Source organism: Schistocerca piceifrons, chromosome 1 (genome assembly GCF_021461385.2).
Source record: "Schistocerca piceifrons isolate TAMUIC-IGC-003096 chromosome 1, iqSchPice1.1, whole genome shotgun sequence".
Lineage (NCBI taxonomy): Eukaryota > Metazoa > Arthropoda > Insecta > Orthoptera > Acrididae > Schistocerca > Schistocerca piceifrons.
In genome coordinates, this window is record NC_060138.1 from 1065122443 (window position 1) to 1065133584 (window position 11142).

At 38.7% G+C, this 11142-nt stretch overlaps 1 protein-coding gene across 1 annotated transcript in view; it reads left to right on the forward strand.

Moving 5' to 3' along the window:
- The window catches only part of LOC124797650 (UDP-glycosyltransferase UGT5-like), a 22842-nt gene extending 12092 nt beyond the window's left edge, over nucleotides 1-10750 (forward strand). Inside the window, exon 4 of the mRNA XM_047260802.1 lies at nucleotides 10233-10750. Coding sequence (XP_047116758.1) covers nucleotides 10233-10521 — 289 coding nt within the window. The 3' untranslated portion in view covers nucleotides 10522-10750. The remainder of the gene's footprint in view (nucleotides 1-10232) is intronic.
- Nucleotides 10751-11142: the final 392 nt, after the last annotated feature.

An 11142-nucleotide genomic window follows, 5' to 3' on the forward strand; every position in this document is an offset into this window, starting at 1 on the left:
AATATAGTTTTCAGCTATTTTTTTTTTTTCCTTCCCCCATATAGTTCAATAAATGTCACCCTGTACATGGCGGTGTAACTTCATTGTATTGTTGGATGAGAAACAGTGTGTTGCAATCAAGTTTTGAATGTGAAGAGTTCATCCACATATTAAACGCCACCTCCTTCAGCATGACAGCACCAGACCACACATGAGCATTGCAACATCTCCAATAATCCAACACCTTGGGTTCACTAGCATCAGTCACACTCCATACAGCCCTGACTTGGCCCCATCCGATTTTCTTCTGTTTCCATAAATTAAAAAACACCTTCGAGGACATCACTTTGATAGTGATGAAGCGGTGCAAGCACAGATGAGGTTGTGGCTCTGTCAATAGAGCCACAGTTTCTACAGTTATGGTATCAACAAACTGGTTTCTCCTTTGGCAAAATGTGTTCATTGCCAGAGTGGCTGTTTTGGGAACAAATCACAAGGATACAGAATGTGTCTAATTGCACATACAATAAAAGATACAATGTAAATAAAGTATAAAGTTAAAAATATTGACTCAATTAACAGAAAGTTGTGTAACACTGAGAAAGAATTAGTAAATATACAGGAATCAAATTTTAGCTAAGTATTAAAATCAATAAATAAATGCAGTAACACCAAAACAGGATTTTTGAATGTCTGTGATAATGCTCAAATAGGTATTTGTAAAACAGTTTTAAGTTTAGTGATGGTATTCGTTTTCTCTCTCAAATTCATTGACCATATAAAAAGATTTCTGTAATAGGTACTCTTTCAGAATTTGTTTAAATTTTGGCAGTTGTTTGTGAAGGCATTTGATATGCATTGGGGGTACATTAAACAGCTTAATGATGGAGTAATAAACTCCTTTTTTAAGCCAATTTAGACATTTCAGTTCAGTGTGCAAACTACTTTGGTTCTAGAATGAGATTTTCACTCTGCAGCAGAGTGTGCACTGATATGAAACTTCCTGGCAGACTGAAACTGTGTGCCGGATCGAGACTCGAACTCCGGACCTTTGACTTACATGGGCAACTGCTCAACCATCTGAGCTACCCGATTATGACTCACGCTCCCATCCTCACAGCATTACTTCCACCAGTACCTCGTCTCCTGCTTCCCAAACTTCACAGAAGCTCTACTGTGAACCTTGTAGAACTAGGACTCCTGGAAGAAAGGATATTGCGGAGACATGGCTTTGCCACAGCCTAGGGGATGTTTCCAGAATGAGATTTTCACTCTGCAGTGGAGTGTGTGCTGATACGAAACTTCCTGGCAGATTAAAACTGTGTGCCGGACCGAGACTTGAACTCAGGACCTTTGCCTTTCGCAGGCAAGTGCTCTACCATCTGAGCTACCCAAGCACGACTCACGCCCCTTCCTCACAGCTTTACTTCTGCCAGTACCCCGTCTCCTACTTTCTAAACTTCACAGAAGCTCTCCTGCCAGTCTTTCTTCCAGGAGTGCTAGTTCTGCAAGGTTCGCAGGAAAGCTTCTGTGAAGTTTGGAAAGTAGGAGACAAGGTACTGGTGGAAGCAAAACTGTGAGGATTGGGGCGTGAGTCGTGCTTGGGTAGCTCAGTTGGTAGAGCACTTGCCCGCGAAAGGCAAAGGTCTCGAGTCTCGGTCCGGCACACAGTTTTAATCTGCCAGGAAGTTTCATATCAGCGCACACTCTGCTGTAGAGTGAAAATCTCGTTCAGGACTGATCCACCAGGCTGTGGCTAAGCCATGTTTCCGGAATATCCTTTTTTCTAGGAGTGCTGGTTCTGCAAGGTTCGCAGGAGAGCTTCTGTGAAGTTTGGGAAGTAGGAGACGAGGTACTGGTGGAAGTAAAGCTGTGAGGATGGGGTGTGAGTCTTGCTTGGGTAGCTCAGATGATAGAGCACTTGCCTGCGAAAAGCAAAGGTCCTGAGTTCGAGTCTCAGTCCGGCACACAGTTTTAATCTGCCAGGAAGTTACTTTGGGTCTTGTGTTGTAGTCATGATATTCACTGTTATTTTTTACAGGGAAAGGTTATTAGAGACAAAGGACAAGAGGAAAACTTATGCTTTGAGAAGATGGTAGGGATCCTCCTCTTTTGAAACACGTACTTGCAAGCGTGTCTTTAATGGACAAGACTAATTATTCTGATAACTTATTTTTGTGCAGTGAAATTTTTTTTTCAGGCTGTTGGTTCCCCCAGAATATAACAGCATGTGACATTAATGAATGAAAGTGACTATTTCAGCCACAGATGCAATAACTTGTAGAGCAAATATTGCTGAGCTACGTCTCTTAAAAATATGAAGAATGTGGGTTGACCAATTACATTTGCTGTCCATATATTCACCCAGGAAGTTTGTATCCTCAGCTGTTTGTTTTGGTTGATCTCTACACTTTATATTAATTACTTCAAGATTTATTTGTGGTGTATGAAACTGTTGTAACGTCAAGTTGAACACTCATATTTCAAAGACGACACAATACATGTAAGTCACAGAGCAAGTAGACAAAGTGAGACATGTGTACATGGTAACAGTCAAATAAGCACTGAGTCCAAGTCTAGCGGCCACTGGCTGGCTGGCCGCTTAGGTGGCGCGGCTGCTGCATCGCTGGCAGGCAGCGCCGCATGTAGAGGATGCGTGTAACTGCGCGGCGACACTTCTAAAGATCGGCGAGTCACAACAGAAACCTCAAATAATGGGTTATATCTGTATTGAGTGAGAGACCATTTGAGAAAAACCAATTTAAAAATGCAGTGAAATCTTTGTTCATAGTTTGTTAAAGGTTGTTGCCAGACAATTCATTAATGAGAATTGTAGCGTCATCTGCAGAACAAGTAAATGTATCTTCATATCGGAACAAAGACGGAGGTCATTAATGAAAATTAGAAATAGCAGTGGAAGTAAAACAGCCTTGTGGCACTCCACATTTTAAGGTTCCCCACTCAGATGAGGCAGGTTCTCTGGATGAACCATTCAGCATTACAGTCTGCTTTTGGTCCTTAAGGTATTACTGAAGCCCCAAACCAACAGCACCACCTAAACCATAATATTCTGCCTTTTTCAAAAGAATTTGATGGTTTACACAGTCAAATGCCTTTGAGAGATCACAGAAAATACCTACAGGAGACATTGTTTTGTTAATGAATTCCAGGTCTTGATTGTGAGAAGAGAATATTGCTTGTTCAGTAAAAAAAAAAAAAAAAAAAAAAAAAAAAAAAAAAAAAAAAGTCCTAAAGTGACGATTGATGAGGATATTATGGCAGTTGAGATGATCAACAATCAATCTGTGCGTAAGTTTTTCAAGAATTTTTGAAAAGACAGTTAAAAAGGAGGTTGCATAGTAGATTGTAACATCATTTTTATCACCTTTTAAGAGTGATATCACTGCAGCCAGTTTTAGTCTATCAGGGACAACTCCTTCTTGGAGAGATGTGTTGAATTTGTTGCTTAAAACTAGACTTAAATAACTATGAAAATAATCAATTTTTGACAATATAATGTAATCAAATGGATAAAAATCTACTCGATAGTATAACCTTCATTTATCTGTGTGTTTTTATGTCACTGCTTGGTGAGTAGATTTTAATCTATCCTATTACATTATAATGATATGATATAATAGAGGGAAACATTCCACGGGGGATAAATGTATCTAAAAACAAAGATTCTGTAACTTACCAAACGAAAGCGTTGGTGCGTTGATAGAAACAATAGAAACAATAACAATAACAAACACACACACACACACACACACATATTTCAAGCTTTCACAACCCACGGTTGCTTCATCAGGAAAGAGGGAAGGAGAGGGAAAGACGAAAGGATGTGGGTTTTACGGGAGAGGGTAAGGAGTCATTCCAATCCCGGGAGCGGAAAGACTTACCTTTCCGCTCCCAGGATTGGAATGACTCCTTACCCTCTCCCTTAAAACCCACATCCTTTCATCTTTCCCTCTCCTTCCCTCTTTCCTGATGAAGCAACCGTGGGTTGCGAAAGCTTGAAATTTGTGTGTGTTTGTTATTGTTATTGTTTCTATCAGTGCACCAACGCTTTCGTTTGGTAAGTTACAGAATCTTAGTTTTTAGATACCTATTACATTATAAGACTGAACCTTTTATTTTTTAATGACTTACTTATCCTTTTACTCTCATTTAATGTAATAAAAGGTAAGTATATCTGTGGGGTTCTGATGCTGATAACTTTCTGTAAAGAGACAGTACTTTGTCCACAGGTCCTTTACAGCCTGCCTTTCCCTCTGCTGTTAAAAAATGTTTGTTCAATATTTCTGCAACCATTTCAACTTTCTTTGTAATATCACCACCTTGTTTAATTTCTATCTGTGTCATGTTTCCTGTTTTTCTTCCAGTTTCCTTCTTTATTGCATCTCAAATTGTTTTTATATTATTTTTTTATTTATCAATTTCAGTTTTTGTTCACATACTCTTAGATTTATTTATTACATTCTTTAGAGTGCTATAGTGCTGCTGTTTCTTTCAGTCATACAAGTTGTGAAAGAACTATATAGTACAGTATCCTCTTTGTTCTGCAGGATGTTTTTATTCGTGCAGTGAGCCATGTCTTCTCATCAGTGATTACATAGTAGTTTCTAACATTTTTTTTTTTAATGTTAACTTCAGAGTGAGAAATGAGTTCATTTTAAAATGTATTATGCTTTTTATTTACATCTGTTTCGCTGTAAACTGGACTCCAGTCTATCTGTTGCAGGCTCTTGTTAAAAATTTTAAGGTTCTCAAAATTTATCATCCTAAAATATTGCCAAGAATGATCAGAACTGTTGCACAGATTGAGGTCAGTGAGTGTAAGTAATTGGTCATCATTGTAAGAAAGGTCATTTACAATTCGACCTACACTGATGCTGTTGACTCTTGACTTATCGGTAAATGTACTGTCAATCAAACTTTGACATTTATTAGTAACCCTAATTGGAAAATCTACCAGTGGCATCAGGCTAAGAGATTCAACTAATTGTTCTAAACCTACTTTTCTATTGCTCTCATTTGGAAAACATACATTAAAATCACCTGTAATTGTTGTTAGTTGTAAGTTAGAAAGATCTGCTAATGATATTTTCATGGTTACTAATAAATGGTTTAAAGCCAACTCACTGACATTAAACTTCAAAAAGACTCACTATATGCAATTCAGAACCTGTAAGAGGTTTCCACTCAGCATATGCATAAAGTATGAAGAAGAGCAGATAGAAGAGGTTGACAGTCTTAAATTCCTGGGATTACAACTTGATAATAAATTCAGTTGGGAGGAGCACACCACAGAACTGCAGAAACGTCTTAACAAATCTGTATTTGCAATTAAAGTGTTAGCTGACATAGGCAACATAAAAATGAAAAAGCTTGCATACTTTGCCTACTTTCATTCCATAATGTCATAATGTATAATATTTTGGGGTAACTCTTCAAGTCAAACAAAAGTTTTCAGAGTCCAAAAGCGTGTAATACGTATTATTTGTGGAGTAAATTCACGGACGTCCTATAGAAACCTCTTCAAAGAATTGGGTACACTAACTACTGCCTCTCAGTATATTTACTCCTTACTGAAATTTGTCCTAAATAATATATATCTTTTTTCCAAACATACAGCTCAGTTCATACATACAATACCAGGAACAAAAATGATCTGCACAAGGACTTAATAGCACTTACTTTAGTTAAAAAAGGGGTCCACTACTCAGTAACACTCACCTTCAATAATTTGCCAGCAAACATTAAAAATTTAGTTACAAACAAAGATCAGTTTAAAAGGAGCCTGAAAGACCTACTAGTGGCCAACTCCTTCTACTCCATTGACAAATTTTTTAATAGACTAACTAGTGGCCAACTCCTCCTTCTCCATTGACTGAGGGCCTTGAGGCAATAGGCTCATTGTTAACTGTTTCGTGTATATTTTCAGCTTGACATGAAGAATAAAGATGTAGAATGTTAATAACATTTATTTTATTTAAAAATTTTTAAGAGTGTTCTCATAAAAAATTCAGAGGCATTACTTTTCAGTGTGCTGTTGTATTAAGTACTAAGAGTCATAAATTTTTCCTCTTCTACAGCAAAGAATGTGGAAAGGGAGGGAAGAACAACTACTAATAGAATAATAAAAATAGGTTTCTAAGAGTTTATGAAGAGTCGCCCATGTAAATTTTTTTGACACATTTGTGGTAATGTGTCCTCTTCAGGAATCATAGATATTACTATAATTGAGCAGCAGGTGACTTTGAGCAGCCAATGATGCAGTAATGAGATGATTTTCCTTGATCACTCGAGTTACTAGCAGTCAGAATATAAGCAAATTGTACTTATGAGAGAAAACGCCATTGTCCAGAGTAAATAGATGCAAACACACAGATAATTACACTTAGGTTCACAAAACAAAAAAGTGCTTGTACCCAATGGCACCCCACACCATAAGGCACTGAGTTGGCACTGTACGTCTTGTGCAAATGCTGTCACTGTGATGTCACTTCTCCTGTCTGCGGCAAACCAAAATGTGGTCATAATTTCAAATAAACAAGAACACTACCTGGTGCCATTCTTGTCCCCAGTGACATCATTCCATACACCAGTGCCATCTAGTATGTTTCTACACATTTGTCAAAGATAGGTAGGGAATTGGATGAGACGAACGTAATCTGTGCCATATTAAAGAGTGACGTTCACCCCTGATAATGTATGATGTGTTACAATGTGCCACCATACCAAATTCAGGAATTGTTCTTGACCACTCTAGAACATCCTCTCTACAGTCTGCACTTATCGACCTGTGATTTTCATGTGTTTGGGTGAATAAAGGAAGCAGACAGAGGACACAGGTTTATGAGGATGGCACTGTCGAAGTGTTCTTGTGCAACTGGCTGCTGTAGTAGCCACATTCACTTTATGAAAATTTCATCAAGAAACTACCTATCCACTGGAAAAACTGTGTCTCCTATTCATGAGACTACATAGAAAATAAGTTTGTTTGTACATGTTTTCCTGAAGCTTAAATAAACGTATAAAAACATTTCTGGTTTCTATGTGAGTAACTACCATAGTCTGACTTCTTTTGTTTTCAGTCACTTCTTTACAATAAAATGAAAATACTTTCAATAAAATACTGCTGAAATTCTTACATAACAGAACTTAAAGCATAAATGAGCTGTGTAGCATATGTTTTTAATAAGTTTTGACCTTTATCTGAAATTTTGAATCTGATTTCAAATTTTAAGTTTTGTTTTAAATTAATTAAAAATTGTACAAACTCATAGAATGGAAAATTGTACAACTGATTTTAAATAAAAAATTGAAAATTGTCTCATTGTAAACTACTTTGTTGTATTGCAGCACATAAAATATTGGTTACTAGGTTGTTGAATATGTATTATTTCCATAGCTGTGTAAAGGAAAGTTATAATAAATTTCTATATCTGAACTACTTGTTGCACATAGAAGGAAGTGGTATGAAGGAAAATGACTGGAGACGTTTAGGGAAAGGGGTACAGTTCAGAAAAATCACCCAGAACCCCAGGTCAGGGGAGACTTACCAGATGGGCTGAGAAGGAAAGACAGATAGTTGGGAACTGCACTGCATAAGATTTGAAAACCTAACAGCTTAATTGTGGAAAACACAGTAACATGCAAGACAGAGATTACTGATAAAACACTGTGCATAAGTTAATAGGAGTGAAAAGCTAAGTGCATTGTATATAACAGAGTTGGGAGGGTGGATGGCGAAAAATAGACAGGTCAGAAAATGAAAGGCATACAAAACTAAAATGTAGTGAAGAAAGGAGTAGTTACTGTGAAGAAATGCTGAGATGGAAGGAATTAATGTACATTAAGGCCAAGTGAGTGGCAAGAACCAAGGTCATATTGTAGTGCTAGTTCCCACCTGCGAAGTTCTGAGAAACTGGTGTCTGGGGGAAGAATAGGTCATGACTGTCATGTTGCACAGTATGCTCTGCAACAGGATAACATGTTACGCTATTACAGAGCATACACACCATGTAGAGTCTTCCCCCAGACACGTTTCTCAGAACTCCGCAGGTGGAAACTAGCACTACAACATGTTCTTCGTTCTCACCACCCACTTGGCCTTAATTATTTCAGTTCCATCCATCTCAGCATTTCTTCACGGTAACTACTCCTTTCTTCACTCCATTTTAGCTTCGTACACTTTTCGTTTTCTGACCTATTTTTTGCCGTCTCCCCCCCCCCCCCCCCCCCCCCTGCCATGTCTGTTACATACAATTTATTTAGCTTTCCACTCTTATTTACTCTTGTATGATGTTTTAGTAGTAATCTCTATCTTGAATCTTACCGTGTCTTCCACGTTTAAGCTCTCAGGTTTTCAAATCTCCTCTGGTGCAGTCCCCAATTATCAGTCATCCTTCTCAGCCCATCTGGTAAGTCTCCCTTGACACAGGGTTATGGGTGACTTTTCTGAACTGTACCCCTTTCCCTAAACCCCTCTAGTCCTTTCCCTTCACCCCTCTTCCTTCCCCTTCAACTCTTCTACCAGAAGAAATGCCACTGGCTCCAAAAGCTTGTAAAAGTTAAACCCTTTTGTGTGAGTTCCCCTGGTGCCGCTTGGTGAGTAGATTTTTTAGCTATCCATTTACACAATATAGTCAATATTTGATTATTATTGTTGTTATTGTACACAGAGTTACTCAGAATGTCTTTCAGTTCACTTTTGTATGTGCAAAATTAATTATACTTCTGCAGAACTATTTTTATAAAGGGGGAGGAAGTGAGGCTTATTCCATACTGATTTGTACTGCCTGTATTACGTGTTCTGTGATAAGGAGCATGAGTGCTCTCGTCATGAATCACCCCTCTGAAAATTGGAGAAAAGTGGGTACATAGGGCTCTTATAGAAGTACTTGGCATGAAGATTTCAGTCTTCACCCTGTGTTTCTGCAAGTAAAGAATGATTGCACAGAATGACTTGAACTGTGGTGGAAATTGAGCTTTTTGTCACTTCTGTGCAGTGTGTCAGTTCTAAGCAGTATTGGGTAGATTATCATACTGAAAGCACATATTACTACTTGCAAACTGCACCAGCAACAAAGCTGAGAGAACTCTCTGCACTGTTATATATTTGGCTATACGACAGTGTATCTGTGGATTTCTAGCAGCGTGTCTGTATGAGAATTATTTGGTATTGACTATTTTTGTGGCCAGTTGAAAGCACTTAAGTGTCCAATATGAATGCCACAAAAATATAACCTAGGAATTCTCTTGTGTAAAAGAAGTAGGTGCTTACATGTTAAAAAAAGTGAGTGAGAAATGATTTTATTAAGTTGTCACAAGTGATCAGCATTATCTTTTGAATTCGTGACACAAACACAACAGCCTTAAAACATAAGAAATGTAGAGAAATTACTGGCTGTGTGAGCCAGAGGTGATCACATTATGTACTCAGTGTCACTTCATACAGTTAAAACCATGGGCTTGGCCTGGATGATGATGATGATGATGATGATGATGAAGGCAGTCTGACAATGTTCATTCTCCTTGGAGCTTCCACAAATGGATATGTATGTCATGCTGTTACACACAAATCTGGGGCTCTTTGGGACAGCACTTGTGGTCACCATACTGACAGTCTGGGGTGCTCCATGAATCGTCGCACTGTCCTTGTGAACACTTGTCTTGCTGGAAAAAAGTCCATTCACTAACTAAAGGTATGTGACATGACTGTTTGATCCTGCACAGCTGAGCAAACTATGTACTTGTCGTCTTGGGTGCAGTCACATGGGAACATTGCATGGTGTTGAGTATGGCCCTCCTGAACCCATCTATTCCACATGACAATCAATGTATCTTGACCAACATGAGCAGTAACACAGGTGAATGATAAACCACTATCTAGCCGCTGTTGAATTGTAGCATGTGCTCATCAACATTTCTCATTCTTACATGAGGCGTAAAACACTCTCCACACAAACAACATTAAAATGTGATTTCTGAATTAAATGCCTGCTGCATAATCTTTCCTTGTATATTGAATGTACACGCCATTTCTCCTACCTACTTTACATGGCTTTGTTGAAATGTTAATCATTTGTATGTAGTGCAGTTCATCCCAATCTGTTGTTTCTTCCTTTCAGCCGTCATGGTGTTAAAATTTCAGTGGCTAGCCACGTGCATTACCATTTCGGTACAAAGGTCAGTGTGTCTCAAGATGTGAACTTCATGCAGCTTGAACTTTTATGACGTTTCAGGTACCGGCAGCGTGCAGCAGAGCTGTCGCAACTGTTCCATGACCAGCCCCAGCAGCCTCTGGAGCGCGCCATCTTCTGGACTGAGTATGTGTTGCGGCACGGTGGTGCAACACACTTGCGCAGTGCAGCACTGGACCTCTACTGGTGGCAGCTGGCATTGCTTGATGTTGCAGCAGCCGTTGCAGTCTGCATGCTGGTACCAGTGTTGCTCTGCCTCTTTGTGGTTCGCAGGTGCCGCCGAAGGCATGCTACACCAGAAGTCCGTGCCGAGTCAAAGAAAAAACGGTGATGATGTCAACGCTTTGAGACCACAAGGCACTGCATACTGAGTTCAGTGGGATAGATCAGTTGCATGCCACATGACCTGACTTTCCCTTCACTGCAGTTGTGTAAATATAATCAAAACATATTGTCTGTATGCCTCACCATGCTAAGATAGCAATTTTGTGACACAGTGTTACGCGCTGAGGATGGATTGGTAAGCTGGATGTAAAACATAATAAATATTTTTATCAAAAAGTACCCTTTTTCATTATCTCCATCAATATGCACTTCAGAAGATGTCTTTTGTGAACATTAATAAAAGGTTCATAGCCAGTTTGTTGTCACTAACTTTGAACAGATGCACTACTTGTAGTTGAGAGCTTGTGAAAGGTTTCCTCTCCGGATATGTCTAAGATACAGCTAAAATGGTTGATGGTCATAGTCCTGGGATTACAACCTGATAATAAATTCAGTTGGAAGGAGCATAACACCAGACTGGTGAAGCACCTACACAAATTATTATTTGCAATGTGGATGTTGTCGGGCAAAGTGATATAAAAATAAAAAGAAGCCAGCATACTTTGCTTACTTTAACAAAATCAGAAATGCCACCATTTTTGATCTTTAGAGTGTAAAAGGAGGCCTC